Below are 22,124 nucleotides of genomic sequence, written 5' to 3'. Positions count from 1 at the left end.
TAATAAGAACTGAACATGGCTCTTGGCAAAATTAATAGAATTTTTAGCACGAAATTTAATTTTCGAGTACAAATTTTGAATGTCTTACAACTCAAGTATACACAGTTCTTCCAAGTACACACGAAATTACCTTATTTTTGTGGGGAAATAAATCTACCAGGTGATATCATGTGTGGAACAACAATGGAAGGGTAGACTTATAAAGACAAGATGGAGTCCCAGATGACCAAAGCTAATGTAATAGTCACGGAAAATCTACATAGACCATCTCAATGTGAGGAGTATTGTCATTGCAAAGTTCAGCTAAACCATTACCAGTGGGAGGAGACTTGTTGTACTTTCCTGTCCTGTGTGTGTGTGTGTGTGTGCGTATGTGTGTGCGTGTGTGTGTGTGTGTGTGTGTGTGTGTGTGTGTGTGTGTGTGTGTGTGTGTGTGTGTGAACGTGTGTGAACGTGTGTGTGTGTGTACGTGTGTGTGCGTCTACGTGTGCGCACGCGTGTATGTCTCGGTTACGTTAAATGTTAAAATTAGTGTGTAATATATAACGACATCTTGCGAATGCCAGACTTCATACAAGATGGCGTCGCCGTGCTGTGTGTGCACATGTAAGCAAGGATTATATCCTACCTAAATATTATCCCGGGGGAAGTTTTACTCTAGAGTATAGTATCCTATCTTAGTGTGGGAAATCTGGGATAGGTTATGTAAAAAAAATGAGGGCAATTTATCTCAGTGAAACATACCTAAGTGGAAATAGAAAAATGTATCCTGGGATAATTTACACTAACTTGAATCAGTGTATGTTATCCCATGACAGACTTCCTTTGCACATCAATTGCATGCTGTCATGACATTCATGCTGTCATGACTTCATGACTTTGAGGTTTGACATTGACAGTTGATTTGATCAACCATGGATGGAAAAGAGTATTCAAAAGTATATCTATGTATATCTATCTATCTATCTATCTATCTATCTATCTATCTCTCTCTCTCTCTCTCACTCTCTCTCTCTCTCTCTCTCTCTCTCTCTCTATATATATATATATATATATATATATATATACATAATACATACATAATCAGAGTAACAACAAACTACCCTGAAGAGCGTATGACAAGAGGGGTGACTTCAACTTGCCAATAGTCCACTGTCCCTCAGGTGCATCAACATTCCAGCAGCTCCAGCATATAACTCAAGGTCTTGCTCAGGGGTAGTTTGACCTTGCATGACCCTTAGAAAAGCCTTCCAAACGTTACTGGTGTTGTCCAGGTGAACAATTGACTTTCCTTTGCATGCGTTTGTTTCGGGGGCCACAGGTGGGACAGGATACGGTCAACGTTTCGCGCACATGTGGCATCATCATTATTTGATAGTGATTCATAAACACAGTCAGATAACTGTACAGTACTGACCCGTTCCATCGCCTACTTTGTTGATACTCAAATCTCATCTAATTGTAGTTTTCGTGTTTATCAACTAATGGTGAACGAGGCATTGATACTTTTGTGTTTTGATGAACGCAAAAAAATACTTTTTCTATGTATACAAATTACATATATAAATACTTATAGCATACTTCCTTGAAGTCATAATATATCTTCCATGCTTAAATTCACGCACATGTTCAATAAAATGAGTTGCATACATGTATGAACATCGATGTTATAATCTCTAGTTTGAAAAATATACAAAATTCTACAAGGGAACGTCTTACACGTGGAAATACATTGACTCATGCTTGTCGTAAGAGGCGATTAACGGGATCGGGTGGTCACGCTCGCTGACTTGGTTGTGATGAATGTCATCGTATCCCAATTGCGTAGATCAATGCTCATGATGTCATAACTCGATTATTTACAGACCGCCGTCATATAGCTCGAGTATTGCTGAGTGCGGTGTTAAACAACAAACAAACAAACAAAAGTTACGACAATTTATCATCCAAACTGGCTCTCACAGGAGATATCGCTTGGATGAGATATCGCTGCAATGAAAATTGCATCACAATGCGTTGCAGACCATTGTGACGTCACTATCAAATGACATCACTAATGGCACTGTTATTGAAGCTGTTAGCAGTACTCTTTACACTGAAGACACTGCTAATTACTGTCTACAAACTGTAAAAGTTGGAAGAATGATGTTGGATGATAAATAAAATCTCACCCTCGTGTCTTTTGATATCAAATATATCAACACTCGTTGATAAAAGTGGCGTAAATCCTCGACAGACCTCGGAATTTTTTCAATTTTTATCAACTCGTTTCGATATCAGAAGACACTCGGGTGAGATTCGCTCTGTAACAATATGGCCCCGAAAGAGAACAAGGTATTTGCACGACGTCGTATTACCGGTTGTGTCGAACGACAATAACTGGATATGTTCCTGATAGCTTTCGAGATAAAGCAGGATTGCTATAGGTTCAATATAACAGTACAAATGACATAACCATGCTAAAGCGTTAAAGCTGTCTCGCTACCAAAGAAAAAAGTTCTTTAAGATTTAGCATGCGCTGTTGACACATCATACCGTGTTTGCGTGTATCCCCGTCCTGCTTCGCGAACACCTGGTATCATCACAACTTGATAGTCATTCAATGGACTCTAGCAGAGATGAATTATGGATTATGGAAAGGAATTTGTCACTTTTATTAACGGTGGTTGTATAGCCTTCAGTCTGCTTCCCGGAAGTATCCGAAGTTAGGTTTGCTAAACCGTAGCTTGTCACGGTGTCCTTGGTTGTGTGTACATGTACATGTGGCATGATTTCTTTAACTTCAATTGTAACGACATAACGGTAAATATACAGTTAGGTCACTATCCCACTGTCCTTAAAATTACGCATCACAGTGTTCGTTTAGAGAGGATTTTGTCGTATCACTGGTAAGGTAATGCTTCACACCACTGTAGGACAACGTGTGTGCCTCAAAGACAAATCTCCTCGAAAAACGGCACTAGAATGAATAAGGCATCAATATGCTTTAAATATTCACTTTTAATGCTGATGATCTATTTGTCTGCTGAAAACATTTTACATATGCAACTTCTTTACTGTTTCTGACAGCTTCTTGTTCTTCGTCATATTACGTCATCAACTGACGATTATGAGTCCAAACTTGCACAGGACTTTAACATAGGTCCCTCTATAGAATGTTTTGTTGGTTTGTATACAGAATCATGATGGTTCCGTGCACATGGCGACAGTACTCGTCCTACGTTTTACTCATTGTGATGATGGAATGTGAAACAGGCATCTTAATCTCAGTCACGATTTTCGTAGTTGCCAAATGAAATGATACCGAATTTCGAAGAGAAACAGAAGAAAGAAGCATTACCTGAGTTACTCAATCATCATCATCATCAGCAGCAGCAGCAGCAGCAGCAGCAGCAGCAAGGCTATCCGTTCTGATCTACGCGCAATCAGCCGCAGAGAGTTGCAGCCCCTTCTGAGAACAGCCGTTATAAGACTAACCAACCTCCTAGAAATAATCACTTTCCTAGAAATGGGACCAGATTACTGAAGAGGTCTAACCACGAATCTGCCACCAGGTTGGAGGGAGAGGAGAGCTGTATAGAGGGCCATGTTAGACCCCACTGGAGTATTATAGGACAGATGGTTACAGAATTATACCAACTAAGAACATGATGAGATTGATAATCTTGAACCATCACGGAACATGGTGAGACAACATTGAACTATAGTGAGGCCGCATTGGATTATTATGAGTCAAGATAATACTAAGAATTACAACAGATAACACCATGGTGAGACCATCGAGGAAGGAGGAGGAGGGATCATAAAGGACAATGAAAACCACCATGGACCAGGGTGAGGACATTGAGGACCATAGCGATACCAAGGAGGACCATGGTGAGGACCATAGTGGTACCAAGGAGGACCATGGATGACGAGGAAGGACCAGGCAGCCAGACATAAGGACATCAGTGGAGACGATACATATATCGAGGATATCACCCGGCGTTGTGCCAACGGGAGCAGTAACTTCGTGAAATCAGAACCAACACGTGGATAGAGACATGGTCAGTTTGTTGTGTGTACAGGTTAACGTGTCTGGAGACAAGGTCAGTGTTTGTGGTTGTGTATTTGATGGATTCTCTAGCCGCACGACCATAAGTTTGATATGTCCGACACATTTGCTTAGAGTAAATATATTCACAAACAGCTGTATGGAGCAGGAATCGATGAACATTGTCGTATGAGAGAGTCGCATGTGTTTCCATCGTGGTGTTTCCTTTATATTTATATCGAGAATAGATAGTGGAGCCATATTGGAATTTGATTTGACATCAATACAGGTCAAGGAACGTATTTCACGTGCTCGGGCAAAGCTTTGGAGCGACATTATATGTCCATCAATTTCACACGTTCTGCGTTCATTAGAGTAATGAATAGTTAGAATATATTTCGAATAGGATCTGCATGTTCATTTACCGTGTGTTAATGTGTCATAGAAACTGATAATGGAAGCACCAGTGTGTGTTCTGGACGTTGATACACTGGGAATCCACACGGTCAAATGAAAAGGACTGTTGAAAAGGACTGTTGAATCATGTTAAACGCCTGCGACATTGTGAAACACAATTCGCTGTATTCCATTGTGTGTAGCGTTAATTCACCACGATAATGTCAACACATTTCGAAACTAACCTTCGATCTAGTGCGCTGGAAACGTGTGTTTTATCGCACGTATGTGAAATGTATCAATTTCTTGATCAAGGTTGTCATTTCCTAGCCAATATGAAAAGACAAATCTTAGTCATTGTGTTTACGAATTCAATAATGTCATTGCATTCTCAATTTACGATGACTAATAATATACAATATAATTATTTCAACACAAATAGTCAACATGTCGTTAGGTTCGTCAGACGAGGACTCGGGGATGGCTTAGCTGTTTCAAAAGTCGAATTCCGTGCAGTTGAACAGCTTGCTGGGCAAAACAGATGCCTTAAATGTATTGACACAATTTCCCAAACATAAAACCCAGACTCGGTTCGTTTCTCAGAATTATTTCAGATAACACATAACTGCGAATTTGAACCGCAAATAGAGTGCACCATCTCAGATTACATTCAGCGCTGCACTCGCGAGCCGTCTGCATAGCGTTCACTTGTTATCTCGCTCCGATCGTTCACGATCTAACACGATATCTTCCGAATGCACATGCTATTTATATCCTACTTCCGAGTACTGCAAAACGAAACTAGGTTCGCCGAAGATTGTACGCCGAGCTTAGTCAATGAACTACACGAAGCTTGTTCTTATGTATGATCGAATAGTCTAAATTTGGACTTAGGTTTACAAACCAGTGAGTAGGTGTGTATTTAAATGTGCTAGCCTAATATCAGTTCAATTTAGAGACTTGGAATCTGAAGTTGAGGTTGTGACTCAGAGAGTGGAGAATTCCTGTGTGGGACCAGATCATACAGTTGTTTCTTCCGCCAACACAGAAAAATCACCTAACTGGTGCTGTATATAGGTGAGTAGTAGTATACAGGTATATTAATCTATATCTTTGTATGTTTAAAGCAGTGACGTATGTTAGTTCATAGGCCATCCTGGCACAGAAAACAGCCGAATAACGTAGCTATTGTATCGTGTACAGCGTTCAGCACGAACTTGGTATTATGGAACAATTTGAAGGCGGGATGGTGACGCAAGTTAAACTTGTAGAGTTGAATTGGTTGTGTTGAATGGGTTTTTACTTTGATCTGTATGTTGTCCTATCCTTATAGGTCATGTATTCAATTATTATTGGGGGGTCGTGCGGGTGGGGGTATTATTATTTGTATTACATTAAAAAAAAATATCGATTAATTAATTTCTTCTTCTTTTTTGTTTTTCTTTTTTCTTTGCTTTTTTTTTTTTTGGGGGGGGGGGGGGGGGGGGGTCATGTTAAGAAAAGACAGGTCACCAAAATTTATTACATGCAAAAATATACAGTAAAATAAATAAATTACAAATCGTTTATCAATGTTACAAATGGTTTATCTCTTTTTGCACAAGGGTGCATACGCTGAAATACACAAAGGATTTACATCGCGGAACTAACATTACAGGACAGCTGAAATGTATTTAAGCAGTATTAACTTCAGTCTCCATTGTATAGTTTTCCGATTTAAAAGGCTACTTCCCTCGCCGTGTATCCGGATATCGAGGTTGTACCGTGTTCATGGCAGAATTGCAGTTACACCTCCGATGCAGCTTACCCACAAAACGTGCATTGCGGATCTTGTTCGTGATTACATCCTGGTGGTGAAATATTAATATTATAACTTTCAACAAACAGCAATCTCATCATGACATTTAAAAATAAATATTGTTGTAATGAGTTAATCTAATTTTATTTGCAACATCCTGTTGATTTAAGCGATATTTGAGTATAAAATGTGCCTTTTGCAGTGAGAAAGTATTTTCAATCAGTGCTGTATAGTGATGATTAGGGAATACAGGCGCTCCTAATTATGTGTGCCCTTCCATTGTGTCACCGGTTTGTCTGATCAGTCGATTGGAAATTCAGGGGTATGTGTGTTTTCTTTTAAGTCATTTGCATTTTTGTCAGCTGTTTCGTGTCACAAATAAATAAAAATAAATTTTAAATTTTTTTGTGTTCCATACATAAAAAATACATAATTATATGAAATGATGTAGTGAGTGAGTTTGGTTTAACGCCGCTTTTAACAGTATTCCAGTTATATCACGGCGTGTCAGCTTAATGTGGGAGGAAAGCCCTAAGTGATGCAGGTCTCAGACGTTTACCACTTCGGTGAAACCCACGAGCACGGGTAGACAAACCTAGAAACATAATTGGGGCGAACCGGGATTCGAACCCCCAATCATAGGTTTCTGGCGTGCCAAAGGGACGCAACTCTGCACAGCGAATCGCGGCGCCTTAGACGACTGGGCCACCCGTGCCCCCTGAAATGTTGTAAGTACATACATAAGTATACAAAATGAATAAATGAGCTGCTTTGGATTGTGCAGATGAAACATAAATAAACGAACTGTTTGGTGTTACATACATAAAACAGACAATGATTATATGAGCTGTTGTAGTTACATACATAAAAATACAAAATTAATAAATTAATTGTTTTGGATTATATATAAATAAAATAAATACACGAACTGTTTGGTGTTACATACATAAAATAGATATAATAATTAAATGAGCTGTTGTAGTTCCATACATAAATATACAACATTAATAAATGATCTGTTTTAAATAATTAATACTTAAATAAACATAATCAGTAAATTAGCTATGTAGAGTAATATATACAAAAAAAATGAAAAATTAGATAAATGAACTGTTTGGGGTTACATGCATCAACATACAAAATTAATAAATGATTTGGTTTGGATATATAATGAAAGAACACACATAATAAGCAAATTAGCTATGTAAAGTTATATTAATAAATGTGAAATATATATAAATATAAATATAAAAACAATATATAAATGCGGTGTTTAGGGTTATATGCACAAATAATCAAAATGAACACGAACTGTTTAGGGTTATATACATAATAAGCTTCACATACAAATGGTGTGTTTAGGATTATAAGCATAAACAAATAAACACTTTGGTCTTTCCTCCAAACTCAAGCTGACACGCCGGGATGTGGCAGAGATTCCTTACTAAGGCACGGAGTTCTTTTGTTTTAATAACTGAAATATAGCTCGGCGTTAATCCAAAGTTAGGTACTCACAACATAGTTAATAATCTAATGTGAAATGGATATATATATTTTTTAAAAATTAAGTATTTTATTTGTCTTCCGCGAAGTATGCAACCTTAAATCGAGATAAGCAAACCTTAGATCTTGTGATGTCAGTATCCGGGTATGCATTATTTCATGTCCCGTGGTCGCATCGTGGAATGCGTTGGCTGAGATGACGTAGTGTTATGTGCATCTCTGAACCACGTTTTAGTCTGATCACGTTTTCATGAATATCATGTTGACCTAAATTGCTGATCGATTTACAATCGAATAATTTTCACGCACTGGTGATCAATCTCAACTGAGAGTAAGAGAGTACATTTTGACATCGTTTTGAATATCATTTACCAATGTTACTGCGAGGGGCCCAAACAAAATATAGCATCCAATTGGAAATTTAATTTGAGCAAGAATTCCCAACGTTATCAAAAAGTTACAAGGCTGTAGAAACACACCAAACTTAATGTCCAATATCGTCTATGATACCTGTATCAAATAGATCACAATCAAATAACCATATCTTGGGTTGTGTTTGTTAATTTTAGCAACCATCAAACATAGAAATACTGTCTTGTGTCCGGCAGTTTAGTCTAACGCGCAACATACATATCGAAGCGAATTGATATATGCAGCTCAATGCTGTAGGACACATTGATATGACTCAATAGATAACTGTAGGAACTGGGCTGGAAATAGTTTATATCTGCGCATGTCTACGCATATGATAAAAACATAATAACATATAGATATAACACATAAAAAACACATCTGGTCACGTGGCAGTCATTTTGGTTTAAATGTCGGATGCTTTTACTGTGTCAATGCAAAACAGTGTGTCTTCAGCGGTTTGCCGCCTTTCGAATTGAAACTGCCATGTATATTTTGATCCACGTAATGCAAGGTAATTATCATACGTATGAAGTGGTCTCGAAACCTTGGGACCTTGCCTACGTGTGTCTAAGTTTGGATGCCACGTGATCAATGGATCAGTATTTTATGTTTATCTCCCCGCAGCCAGACGTGTGATCCAGGGAAATATGTTCAAGTATGTGTAAACGATGTTGTAGTGGGTAGTGATGTTGTAGTGGGCAGTTCAGAGGTAAACAAACATAAACACAAATACCGAGGCACGCGTACACTCAATGTTAATTGGTCCCCACATTAATGTCTATTGCGCAGTTAGTTTTCTTGCTGTTTATCGGTATATGTCCGACCCACGATTCATGTACACATTTCTTAATAATTAGTTTTTGTTTCAGAGTGACGGATACACCTTCATTCAAATTGAGAATGACGCATCCTAAAGACAGTGATGTAGAGACTATACCCGTTGTTGTGTCCTCGGATGAGAGAAGAAAGAAGGACACGGAGGACAATAGGATCGACGAGGACAGAAGCCAGAGAAGAGCTAACCTTGGGGTCGATCCTGGACGCTGTCTTTCGGCGTCTGAAACTGGAGAGTCTGTGCCAGGCGACATGCCACGCCTACAGCAGACAGCCCCTGTTGGAGCTGTGGAGGGAGAAAACATCATTCTCAAAGATGAGGCAGGGTCTGAACCATCCTCTGGAACTGACAATGGGGATGATGAGAATGTGAAGAGGCTAGATGAAGCCTTGTCCAGATTGGATGTCAAAGACGAAGATGACCCTGAAGGCATGCCACACAGTTCTCTTGTGAGTGCAACACAGCTTCGGGTGCCTGAAACAGAGTCTTCACATACATCTCTTGATGCTGTGTCCAATGAGTGTGGTGCTAAGGGAAGTGAACGTTTGTCTGAGAGCTCTCTGGAATCCGATGGGAATGTGAGTGACGTTGAGAGTGACATTGACTCTGATGGAATATGTTCACCAAGAGACAGCCAGGATCAACTTGTAGCGAGAGGACCAACAAGGTGCCACACTTTACAGTCCCGTCATCAGGGCAAACCATATGACAGACAGTCTACTTCGCCTCATATTGTCACCAAGGAACAAGATGATGAATTGAAGATGTTACTCGAGATGTCCCCTGACAGTTATGATGGATCGCAGCATTCGTCACCCCAAGGTTTTCATCCGAATGATGTAGATAATTGGCTGGAAACGCTCGAGTCTCAAGATCCGTTGCAATTATTTGAAGGAAACGATTCCTGTGTGTCGGCTGAAGATATGACAGGCTCCATGGCCAGCCCTGGTCAAGTTGGTCTTGATAGTAGTGGTAGAATCTTCACCTCCCCTGTACCAACTCAGCAGTGTGCTTATGTATTTAATCCCCTTACTTCTGATCCCGCTCTGACAACAATGACAACGACAAACTGTGATTCGAACCTAGCACAGTCAAATATCTTTCCATCATCCAGTACAGCGAACATCCCCAGACCTGATGATTTCATGTCTGGTAGTCAGGCCCCCATGCAATCTACAATACCAACTGTGGTTGAGGAAAAAATAAATGAATCAGAAACAGACCCCAAGAAAAGAAAGAAGAGAACCCCTAAAGCGAAAAAGGGCACCCCGATCCCACGTAAAGTAGCAACAAAGTCGGAATGTCAATCTTCTGTCCAACAAACGCCACCCCCTATTCCACCAATGTTGAGCCAAGGTCTTGTTTCTGCAACACCAGTTGAATCATCCAGACTCCTGATGGATGCAATGCACTTTATTGCTAACGACCTTTGCAATAATCCACCAAATGGTACACCGGTCACCCAGATTCACCCAGAAGTGCTGCAGCAATGGTCACATGCATCGGACACCCAGACCGCATGTGTGCCAATGCATTCTGACCCGGCCCATCCTGTTCAGCAGCTTCCAGTACAGCGAGCAACAGTTTTTTCCCAAAGTCCACAAACTGTTCTACAAGCGCCCCCATCAGTACAGAGTCGTCAACTTTGTCTTCCCCCACCTGCAACCAGGATATATCTTAATCAGGATCCCAACATTGATGTGCAACAGAGTTCCCCTCAACACCTTGATGCAACCCTTTGGGGCAATAATGATGTGCAGCATGTCGCTCCAGATGTTCAGGTTTTTCATCAACAGCCAGGAATACCACCTCTCGCCTCTACCGCGACGATGTCGTATGGCACTAGTCAACCTCAGATGTTCCGCAGCCGACCAACAATGATGGCTAATGCTGGGTTAAGGCCCTTGGTGCCGTCTTCTGGCCAATACAAGTTGACAACGGCTGGCAGCTTAGGCGCGACTAGTTATCAGCTATTTGCCTTCCCATTTCAACCTGTGAGGCCAGTACGTACCCCGACCGAACCAACTTCGAGATTACAGAAGATAGTCCCAAAACCAACTTGAAGGGATAAATGGAAAATGAATGGTTTGAAAGCTGATGATGATCTTCAATATGTTGCTTCGGTGTGATCTGGTGACGAAGGTTATAGGGGAATGTTGTGGAGATCCAGGGATGTAAACCAAGTTTACGGTATAACCCTTGGTGTGAGAGCTGGTAGTCATGTGATGACACTCGGCCGGTGTTTATAGTGATCTTTGCATCATCGTTCCAAGGAAAAGAAATATCCTGAAGTATCTGGTATAGGTGTGAGTCATTCGGCAGATATTGTCTTGTTGGTAACGTTATATGACTTAATATGACAGTTTATCTTAGGACAATTTGCAAAGACCTAATACCGCAGATCTTGGCGGTGATGTTATGAAAATCAGAGAAACCGAGTATGGTGAATTCCTTTCGCTGGTCGTGGACATTGAATTCGAAGGACCATGGCTGTACAGTTGTTTTATGTTGAAAATTCAATTTTCTGCGCGAATATTTGTTTTCTTTTTCTCTCTCTGGTATGTATTTATAACGTTAATGTATGTAATACATGTATATTAAATATGTATATGACGTTTTGTCCGAAATAAAGAAAATATCTTTGTAAATGTCTTTCATTTTTTATTTTGATTCATTTCAACATGGAGCTGTGCATGGAGCTATAAACATGTAATATTCAAGGAAACGGCTTATAGATTTACTGAGCCCTCGCAGAAATGAAAATTAATATTTCCAAGAACCACGAGCGTTCGTGGAAATTCAAGCAGCATGGCCTCGCTGTTCGCTGAGCACACAGCACTTGTGCATGCTGTGCACTCTCTCTGTCATACAGTAGTGCACTAGCATGCTTGTGAAGGACGCATTACAAGTGTGCGTTTCAACCGATGAATAGTTACCTTGTACTAAAGAGGTTTATAGATAAAGGAAATACCAGGCTGACAAAGAAGCATTCAAGGAAGTGACTCGATTGTTGGACTTCCAGCGTAACCTGTTATGTATGGGAAAACACGATACAGACGAAGTTCTGATTTTAGGCCATTTTAAGGATTCTTCCAGGACAAACGGGACATTGTAATGAATGAGGTGACGAGAGGTTGGAGTGAGTGAGTGAGCTTGAATTTACGCTTTTAGCAATGTTCCAGCTACACCACGGCGGGATACACCAGAAATTGGCTTTATATATTGTGCCCATGAGAGGAGTCGAACCCACGAGAGTACACTTTAACCACTAGGCTACACCCACCGCCCCGTGAGTGAGTGAGTTGGGTTTAACGCCGTTTGAATAGTATTTCAGTTACATCACGGCGTATCAGCTTGATGTCGGAGGAAAGCCCGAAGTGACGCAGGTCTCAGATGTTTACCACTTTGGTGAAACCCACCGTCACGGGTGTGGTGCTGACAAACCTAGAAACATGATCGGGGCGAACCAGGATTCGAACCCACGATCATGAGGCGCCTTAGACGACTGGGCCACCTTGCCCTACAGCGCCCATTGAGAACATCGAGGTCGGGTATAAGCGGTTTAAATATACATTGCGACTGTTCTAGACTCAAAGCTCTCTATGGCCCATACAACAAGTTATTCACTCTCTTAGTCAATTACTATCGTGTCTTCTGCCCAAAATGTATATTGCCACACAGTTTGATATCGTAGTAACCGCATATCTGCATTTTATAACCTATATTTATACATATAATTAATTCAAAATGCCTACCGACAATAACTGACACAGAAGTACATGTCTGTGAATAGTATCTTCGTACTGGTGCAGCCAACCAAATCGGCTGTTTCAGTTAGAGGTGGTAACTTTTATTTGATACCTCAGAAGCGAGTACTTTCCAAATACATGGAAGAATACATCTTTGTTGTAAACTACAAGGATAACTTCATACACAAATCAATTCTTTATTATTGTTTTCTTAAGCTATTAAGGACATCCGTGTTCGGTCAAGACATTTGTAGGTTTAAGGTAGGAGAAAAAGTCAAACAGTTCAGATTTCAGAACGGTTGTTTCAGATAATATACATGTGATGTGTGATGTGAGATACCTTGTTAGCCCGGAAAACGTAACTTCCAGACCATCTTGTTGCGAAAATTTACATGTTACCAGGGGCGGTCGGGTAGCCTAGTGGTTAAAGCGTTCGCTCGTCTCGCCGAAGACCCGGGTTCGATTCCCAACATTGGTACAATGTGTGAAGCCCATTTCTGGTGTCCCCCGCCATGATATTACTGGAATATTGCTAAAAACGGCGTAAAACCCATCTTCCCGAGGCAAGGGAGTTAACTGACTATAAAAGTCCAGTTTCCACCCTTGCCGAACTAGGCTAGTAACATTAGTTACATTTTGGCTGGACTAACGAGTCTGTGCATAGTCCAATCAAAATCGCGCAACGAAATCGAAATCCGGTTCGTAAAACTGTCGTGCAGATTTCGGTCGATTGCAGGATTTGCAAAGCAATTGCACCGCCAACTCGTTGTCAACAGATATTTTCCAAACCTTTTCATGTTTTTAATCAAGTTGCTCGCGTGATTTGATGTACTTGGCGATGAAAGACCCGTTTTATCACCATATAGATCTTGATGATGGATCAGATCGTCTTGACTGGGAGCCGCCATTTTGTTTGAAACAAATGCAAGTGATGGAATCGGATTGGTCCATAGCAAAGGCCGAGAGGGACATAACCGGTAATAGCCACTGGTCGAGCCCAGGAATTCCAGCCTAGTTCAGCAAGGGTGGAAACTGGAGTTTTAAAGTCAGTTAACTCTCTCGCCTCGGGAAGATGCGTAAAACCATATCCACTTACTCACGACATGTTACGGAAGAAACCATGCTCCATTTGATGATTCGTTAATCCAGACGATTATACAAGGAACGGAACGGGTTAACGAGGGTTGAGTACAAGATCGTTTTTTACTCTCATAGAGGATATTCTTAGGTACACTTTATTGTTCAAAAGGGCGTTTTACGTTCACCAGATATATATTTATATTTCACGCTAGGGATACATGGAACAGGATTACCAACACCAGTTTGAGATATGTGTTGTCTCAACACTGTCACATGTCCAGACAGTTTCGATTCGTCACATCTATTTTGAGAACTGTATTTCTAGCCAATAAACATGCTGATTTTGACGCAATATGCAGGGTATTACAACCTGGGATTTGTTTACCCGTATCATATGGAACTTAAATTTAAAAGAAATTATATTAAAACATCTTGCAGCACAGAGAGTATCACAACGTTTGTATTGACAAGAAGAGCACCCCCCCCCCCCCCCCCCCCCACACACACACACACACACACCGATTTGAAACTTTATTTATTTACAACCTTGGTCTAAAACCTATCACATTAAAGTAATCTCTCCAATTACATTTATTTCGCAAAACAAAAAAAGATGCACCTTTACGTCAGTCTTCTCATTTCCTCATATGGCCAGTGGTGGTGAAATTATATGTTGTGTTGAGAAACATGCTCAGTCTTGTTGAAGTAAGACTTTCCCTTCACCTAATGATCAACACGATCATGTCGGAAGTAAAGTACAAATGAAGAATTATCGTATTTAATAACTGCAATGTTGTCTAATATACACAATACACACTTAATCTTCCGTTCCATGAAAGGACAGGGGTGCGTCATGACAGGCTAATTAAGCAAGCACATGAAGCTTAACTTGCATCATATCAAACAAACGTTTCATAAAACGTTATATAATTGGAAGATACGTGTTTTCTGATTTTCGGGAGTTTTCGGAAATTTCATTTGAAACCGACGATTTTAAGATCAGGTCATAGCACACACTCATTCATTTAACAAAATGTTTTTGCTCATAGCGAGGTAATCCAGGGGTCCAAATCAAATGAAGCATATTGTAGACAATTCTTCCCCCCACTGAGAGAGCATTTTGATATTTTGGAACCCTCCATCCCCCTCTCCACATTTCTAAAATGCTGTATCCACCCATGCTGCCGTGTGAAAATCAAGGTGAAGAAGTTTTTTAATATCACCTGAATTAATTTTAAGAGTAAATGTTCATAACTCAAATAATAAGATTTAATTTAATTTAATTTAATTGATATGATTCTCTATTATAAAAGAAGATTTTTATTGTCACAAATAACCGTATCTTTTCAAATGGTGAGTATGAGGCCTTTAACGATGTTTATTGCAAAATATATCATTTGCACAAGTTTATTATGGATAATTCAACAAGAAAACCAGGCATCAACTATCCGTCACACCCAGGGGAAGATATCCTGGTGTATGCGCGTTATATCGAGTAAATCGATTTCTTCCTGTAGACAGTATTTCTTATGAACATGGAAAGCATTTTGTCGCTTTTACTTATTATATTTTTAGCTGAATTTTAGTTTGGACTATATGTAACCAGCTATATGGAAATATTCAATGATAATACTTCATTTTGTGTGTGATCCTTAGTTATGACACGACGGCCTTAGCGACAAACGCTTGTCTATTCATAGAACTCGATAATGCCGAGGGAATTCCCACGAAGACAACATTGTCGGCTGTGGTGTTAAACTGCTTTCACAATGTGGATGTCGCTCCGCGGGCGATGTCTAGCTCTGGTATTCCAACTTGGGATCACTGAATCCTACAAGGATGACCTGATTCTGACAACGTATAGAAGGTATGGTCATATTCCATCAACACGAATTGGTCTGAGAATATAAAAGACTGTTGTTTCTAATTTCACTATTGCACATCTCTATTTCATGTTCTCTATGTGACATTGATGTCCTGCAGTAACATATCACTTTGAAGTAGTTAATACGTGGCTTTACTCTTCTCTCTTATCTCTCATCGATATATCTTCCAGCCTCTACCACGATTTATCTTTCGATATAATTAGACAAGTTAGTGTACAGTATACATTTATCGGGATATTCGCCTATAGAGTGTTATTTGTCCCGACATGGGTGCAATGTGTGAAGTACATTTCTTTACTTTTTTGTTGTGATATTGCTGGAATATTGCTAAATGCGGCGTAAAACCATACTCACTTACTCACAGTACCTGTCACGTTAGCGTATGAGAATATGTATCTATATACGTCTGGCATAGTGGTAGGGGCGTTAGCTTGTCATGAAGCACCGGTTCGATTCCCTGAGAAGGATGAAGCTCATTGACGATACTCTTTTTTTTACCTTGCCTGTGCATGTGATTTCAACGGGTGAATCCGGTGGGGCGGGATACGCTCACCTTTTCGCAAACACTCTGTATCATAACTGTTTGATAATGATTTATAAACAAGGTTTTATTGTAGTTGTGGAAAGGGTTATGCCGCTTTTATTATTTTAATATAGTCGAGATAGCAGAGATTATTTAAGATTATGGAAAGGGTTTTGTCTCTTTTATTATTTTAATATAGTCGAGATAGCAGAGATTATTTAAGATTATGGAAAGGGTTTTGTCGCTTTTATTTTCAGGAATAAATCACAGTTTAGTAATTCATAGCATTGTGATCTTCATGGTATGTCGTATGGTATGTCGTATGTCGTATGTCGTATGTCGTATTGTTAACGAATGTTACAAATTAATCGCTGTTTAATTTCTTATACGGTCCCTTGAGATCACAAGCGTTGTGCAACTTTGGGAAGGACATGACGTAGGTCTAATTCTGTGATGATAGTATGCGCTATTTCCGGGATTTTTCTTTCCACACAGCCCTGTGAGGTGGTATTTATACACGGATACAAGTATGTGTGGTTACACCTGTAGGCGACTAGAACTGACTAAGGGCAATCTATATCACCATAACAATACTAAACATTTTCAATAAAATCCCGTACTATTTAATGGTTGTGAATGCAATACCTAGCCAGTTCGAAAATAACTTTCGCTTTTGTTGTCGAAATGACAAATAGTTTGAGGTTTGTTGTTTTCTTTTGTGTGTTCCTTTTCGTTTCATCATTTTCAATTGTCGCTTTTTGAACGTCCATGGTTTGGACTAGTGTGGTTATGCCTTAGTTCATACACTTCATCGAGTTTGTGGGTGATTGAATGAATGTTGTTTTTCGCGTGAGTGACTGAGTGAGTAACGTTTATGCTGCAGTAGTTAATATTTCAGCGATGTGATTACGACCTGCAAGTAACCAATTTGGTTCAGACAAACCAGTGATTGATAACATGAAGAATGATCCACGTTGCCGGGGTACGGTGTCACACAATTAAGATAACAAATAAATAAATAAAAAAATAAAAAATATAAATCATGTTAAAATAATTGACAGGCTGTCCCATTATTAAAGCAGGTGTGGTCAGGTTGGACATTGTCAAATAGGGGTATAATATATGGGGTCGGTAAATGTAAAACGTCAACGCCAGGGAATAACCAGTCTTGATTATCCAGCGAATCAGATTCAATAGGGCGCAAAAGGCAAAATAAAGGCGAAAATTATATGAATTGATCACTGAAATTCAGTGATGACACCAGGTGTTTGCGAAAAAGATAACCATATCCTGCTCTTGTAGCTCGACGTAATAACACAGATCAAATATACATTGACACTAACTTTTATCATCCTGACATACATTTAACATTCGGATGTCAACGCCAAATTCTAACATTATTATTAATTTAGCAAAATATTTTTACTATCAGAGACCATAACATAGATATTTTATTGTCTCTGGTACTAAGCACAAACATGGGAAGAAATATACGGTTAACAGTTATTAAACCTGTACCATAACGTTTGTACACAAAGGATGAGTCCTAAAAGAACTGAAATTGTTTGATTGATAAACTGATTGAAGTCATGTCATACATTGTAACCCCCCGATTCTCATTAAGTAAGCTATAAACTAGGAGAGAAGAGGACCTATTCTGGTCGCGGAATAATCTCATAGGAACTGTGATCAGTACATGTTTACGAGAATAAACGTTCCTTTGCTTCATCCATCCGTTCACTCTCTTGATCTTTTCTCAACAGGTGTCACGGGTCATGTTTTCCAGGCATCGTCCAGAACGCTCTCATAAAACATCAGCAAGGATGGACAGTGAAGAACAAAGATGTACAGAGGCTGCCCAAAAACTGACCAGTAGTTCGCAACAGTCAAACATGGGGTTACTTACCCAACAGTTTTCAGTGTTAAAAGTTGGAGCCCCTCGACTCAAAGAGCCTCTGGGTAGTCATGAGAGTGTCCAAAATCAATGTCATAATCATCGCAAATCCAACCTGGAAAAATGTTTTGATCGGAACTCGCATAAGACAACCCACGGTCGACCAGAACTGATATGTAACCCTACAATGTCACCTGGTACCATGCCAGTGAAAAGTAAACGAAGGGGAGATGAGAAGAATTCTACGGCAGATAGCACTACAATAAGCACTGCAGGTGCCATTGGGCCCGAGAAAACTGGAATGTCAGAGCCTTCAACTCCACCGCTTCCTAGCGTGAAGATGGCACGTGGAGATGCTGGCACAGCAACTGTATCAACCGACCATGACGCTATCAATGATCCCCCAGCTCCCAATGGCTTCAATGATACAACAACTTGGATTGATATACCGATCTCTTTGGAGGAAAACCTGAAGAAGCTATCTTTAAAAAGTCCTGAAGTTCTTCTTGAGAGAGGTCGGGCTGACAGATCCAGGTTTGCACGGAAAACCATCGAGGAAAAGCCGTATACAAAACCTGAAGGCTCGAGGCCTCAAACAACCGCAAGGTCGTCCGTGAGTTGCATCAATTATGATGATGATGATGAAACTTTCGTTCACGCTTTACTGCATGCCCCAAGTCCTGATTCTACAGCTGGTGGAATAGCAGATTTAAGTGATGAACATACACAGACTTGTATTCCAAATATCGTCTTTGAGAAGATGAATGAAAAGGAGCCTGTCAAGAAAACACCCACTCCAAGAAGGAAGAAAGGTCAAGCTTCCACCAAGGCAAATGTTTCTTCATCAACTGAACACTTAAGTAATTGTCAGAATAATCTTCAAGGATTAACCAACCACCGAGCTGGACTCTCTGCGACTTCAATGTTTGGAGGCCCTGGTCAGCAGGTCGATGTCTCCTTCCCTCCATTGACAATGGCAAACCAGACAACTGTATCACAAGCTGGAAATGAAACACCCACCATACAACCCGCATCGAAGAACGTTTGCTATCAGCAGCCTGGGATGCCGACTGTATCAGGCAATGACACTAGTCCGTTGACAGCTTCACCTTTGCATTGCGGACAGCAACCATTGTTCTCTGTGGCTCCTCATCATCAACATGATCAACAGCGGGGGAATGTTCTGGCGATGGACACATTTGGATGTTCAGCCTCTGTGATTCCAGATGGATGTGGGCTTCTGACGGGTCCAAGCCGACCTCCTATACAGATGCAATTTAACAGTTGTAATTCTAACAAGAGCTTGACTATTGCACCGCAAACGATGGCTGGTCTGGCTGTGGGTAGTAGCATGAATGCTGGACAGGAGACTGTGGGCGGTCCTGGGTGGCAAAATGAGATATATGGTGGCCAGAAAATAAATTATTGTCTGCCAGAGCAACGCGTGATGAGCGATAGACCACAGGTGGCATCTGCACCCGCACATCCGACAACAGCATGTCTTATATATACGGCAGAGAGTAACAACCGTGTGCGACAGCAGAACCATGGTCTGGATAGGAATAATACAGTAAGCCAGCAACATGTGCCAGCTAGTTTGATGGGAAGTACCATGGTGAGTGTTGGACAACACATGCCAAATGGTCTGATGGAAGGCAACATTGCGATTGCTGGGCAACAGATAACAGCTGGTCAGATTAGCGGTACCATGGCAAATGGAGGCCAAGAGATGCAACCTGGTCAGATGGGATGTACCATGGTGAGTGTTGGACAACACATGCCAAATGGTCTGATGGAAGGCAACATTGCGATTGCTGGGCAACAGATAACAGCTGGTCAGATTAGCGGTACCATGGCAATTGGAGGCCAAGAGATGCAACTTGGTCAGATGAGATGTACAATGACGTATGGAGGCCAGCATATGGCAGCTGCTAAGACGGGAGGTGTCATATTAAATGGAGGCCAGCAGATGCCAGCTGGCCAGATAGGGTGTATCATGGTGAATGAAAGCCAACAGATGACAGCTGGTCCGAATGGATATACCATGGTGAATGGAGGCCAAGGGGTAGCAGCTGGTCAGTTGATAGCAACCATGGTGAATAGAGGCCAACATATGCCAGCGGATCAGATGGGAAGTATCATGTTGAATGGAGGCCAAGAGGTAGCAGCTGGTCAGTTGATAGCAACCATGGTGAATAGAGGCCAACATATGCCAGCTGATCAGATGGGAAGTATCATGTTGAATGGAGGCCAACAGATGCAAGCTGGTCAGATGGGAGGTGTCGTGTTGAATGGAGGCCAACAGATGCCAGCTGGTCAGATGGTAGGTACCATGTTGAATGGAGGCCAACATATGCCAGCTGATCAGATGGGAACTATCATGTTGAATGGAGGCCAACAGATGCCAGCTGGTCAGATTGGAGGTGCCATGTTGAATGGAGGCCAACAGATGCCAGCTGGTCAGATGGGAGGTACCATGGTGAATGCAGGCCAACAGATACCAGCAGGTCAGATGGGAGGTGCCATGGTAAATGGAGGCCAACAGATGCCAGCTGGTCAGATGGGAGGTACCATGGTGAATGGAGGCCAACAGATGCCAGCTGGTCAGATGGGAGGTGTCATGTTGAATGGAGGCCAACAGATGCCAGCTGGTGAGATGGAAGGTACCATTGTGAATGGAGGCCAAGATAAGACAGCTGGTCAGATTGGATGTACCATGGCGAATGGAGCCCTACATATGCCAGCTGATCTGATAGAGAGTATCATGGCGAATGAAGGGCAACAGATTGGAATGCACAGGATGATGCGAAGCAGGACTTCCAGTCCTTTAGCTATTCTGATAACATTAGGCCGGCAATGGCCGAATGAAAGGCGAAATTCAACACGATTCAGAACCTTGCTGCCCAAACAGAAATAGTAACTCTCTTAATGGAATAATCACTGTTCCTGTGCTGTACCAAGTTAGGGTACAAAGAATAATGTGTGTGACAGTCACGTAAATGTCTGTGTCAAAGAAGCCAAAGAAGAGTTTGTAATTAATAGCGATGAAACAGTTAGTGCAAGGCTTAGTGGCTGTTGAATGGCTATATTAGGGTAAATTGTATCCATTAACTCTGATTGAAAAATGTTTCAAATAACAGTTTCTCTGTTAGGATCTTTTTTAAAAAAAGGCACATCTTTCCTGTGGCGGATATTTCTGGAACAAAGACTTATCCGAGACCCTTGTTGAGAGTAACCGCCTTATCTTTGTTAAGGAAACATGTCGAACAAATGAAGCATCTTACCCGGGGTTAGCTAGTTCTGATGAAAGGAAGCATCATGTAATGGAGACAACATTCACAGGGAATCTTTTCTAAAGGGAAAATAAATTTGTAAAACAAATAATTATTAGCACCTAACTAAGACGGAAAAGATGATTGAGCTCCTAAACATTAAAAAAGGAATTCTAATATCCCAAACCTCCCCCCCCCCCCCCCCCCCCCTCACACACACACACACACACACCACCCCAACCAATCATATGGTTGCTCCATAAAATGACTTTGGGTCAAATTGAAGAATGAGCGCAGTTCACAGGATAAGAAAGATGTGATGGAATGTACCGTTATCTGTGGGTACAACGAGGTCGGATAGAGCAAAAAGACGACTATGACAACCCATATCTAAGCCAATTAGACGTAGTATTGTAGAAGGGTATGCCCCGCTGTCTGGTGCCCGTGCCAGATTACATAATTACTGTATGCACTTTGGCTGCTTAGGATCCCAGGTAGGTAGGATAGTCGCGAACTTCGATGTTGAAAATCCGAGAAAGGAAAATCCGAGAAAAGGAAACAAGATATATTTGTAATAATGTATCTCCCAAATGGTATCTATTTGATGGACATTGTTGCTCTCACGAACACAAAATATTTCGAGTCGGATGAATTTTATCAATGACAATTACCTGTATGAGTCTTGTGTAAGTGTTATTTCTCATTAACCTATTGTATTAGATAACTGTATGCTTATATCTA

The 22,124-nt window shown here is 40.8% G+C and overlaps 1 protein-coding gene and 1 pseudogene across 2 annotated transcripts; both read left to right on the top strand.

The window, feature by feature from the left end:
- The first annotated feature begins 3,554 nt into the window (after window positions 1-3,554).
- Window positions 3,555-21,596, top strand: LOC139443062 (uncharacterized). Of its 2 annotated transcripts, none has more exons than XM_071223982.1 (2): window positions 3,555-4,046; window positions 17,981-21,596. In XM_071223982.1, exons 1-2 carry the CDS (start codon window positions 4,044-4,046, stop codon window positions 21,026-21,028), a joined length of 3,051 nt encoding a protein of 1,016 aa, XP_071080083.1. In that variant the 5' UTR covers window positions 3,555-4,043; the 3' UTR covers window positions 21,029-21,596. The 2 variants fall into 2 exon arrangements, with proteins under 2 accessions (XP_071080083.1, XP_071080084.1); XM_071223983.1 differs by lacking the exon at window positions 3,555-4,046 and adding an exon at window positions 15,603-15,675.
- LOC139443063 (uncharacterized) lies at window positions 8,736-11,571 on the top strand (annotated as a pseudogene).
- Window positions 21,597-22,124: the final 528 nt, after the last annotated feature.

This window comes from Haliotis cracherodii, unplaced genomic scaffold (genome assembly GCF_022045235.1).
Source record: "Haliotis cracherodii isolate W230 unplaced genomic scaffold, xgHalCrac1.p SCAF_5, whole genome shotgun sequence".
Classification (NCBI taxonomy): domain Eukaryota; kingdom Metazoa; phylum Mollusca; class Gastropoda; order Lepetellida; family Haliotidae; genus Haliotis; species Haliotis cracherodii.
This window is presented reverse-complemented; position numbering and strand designations above follow the sequence as displayed.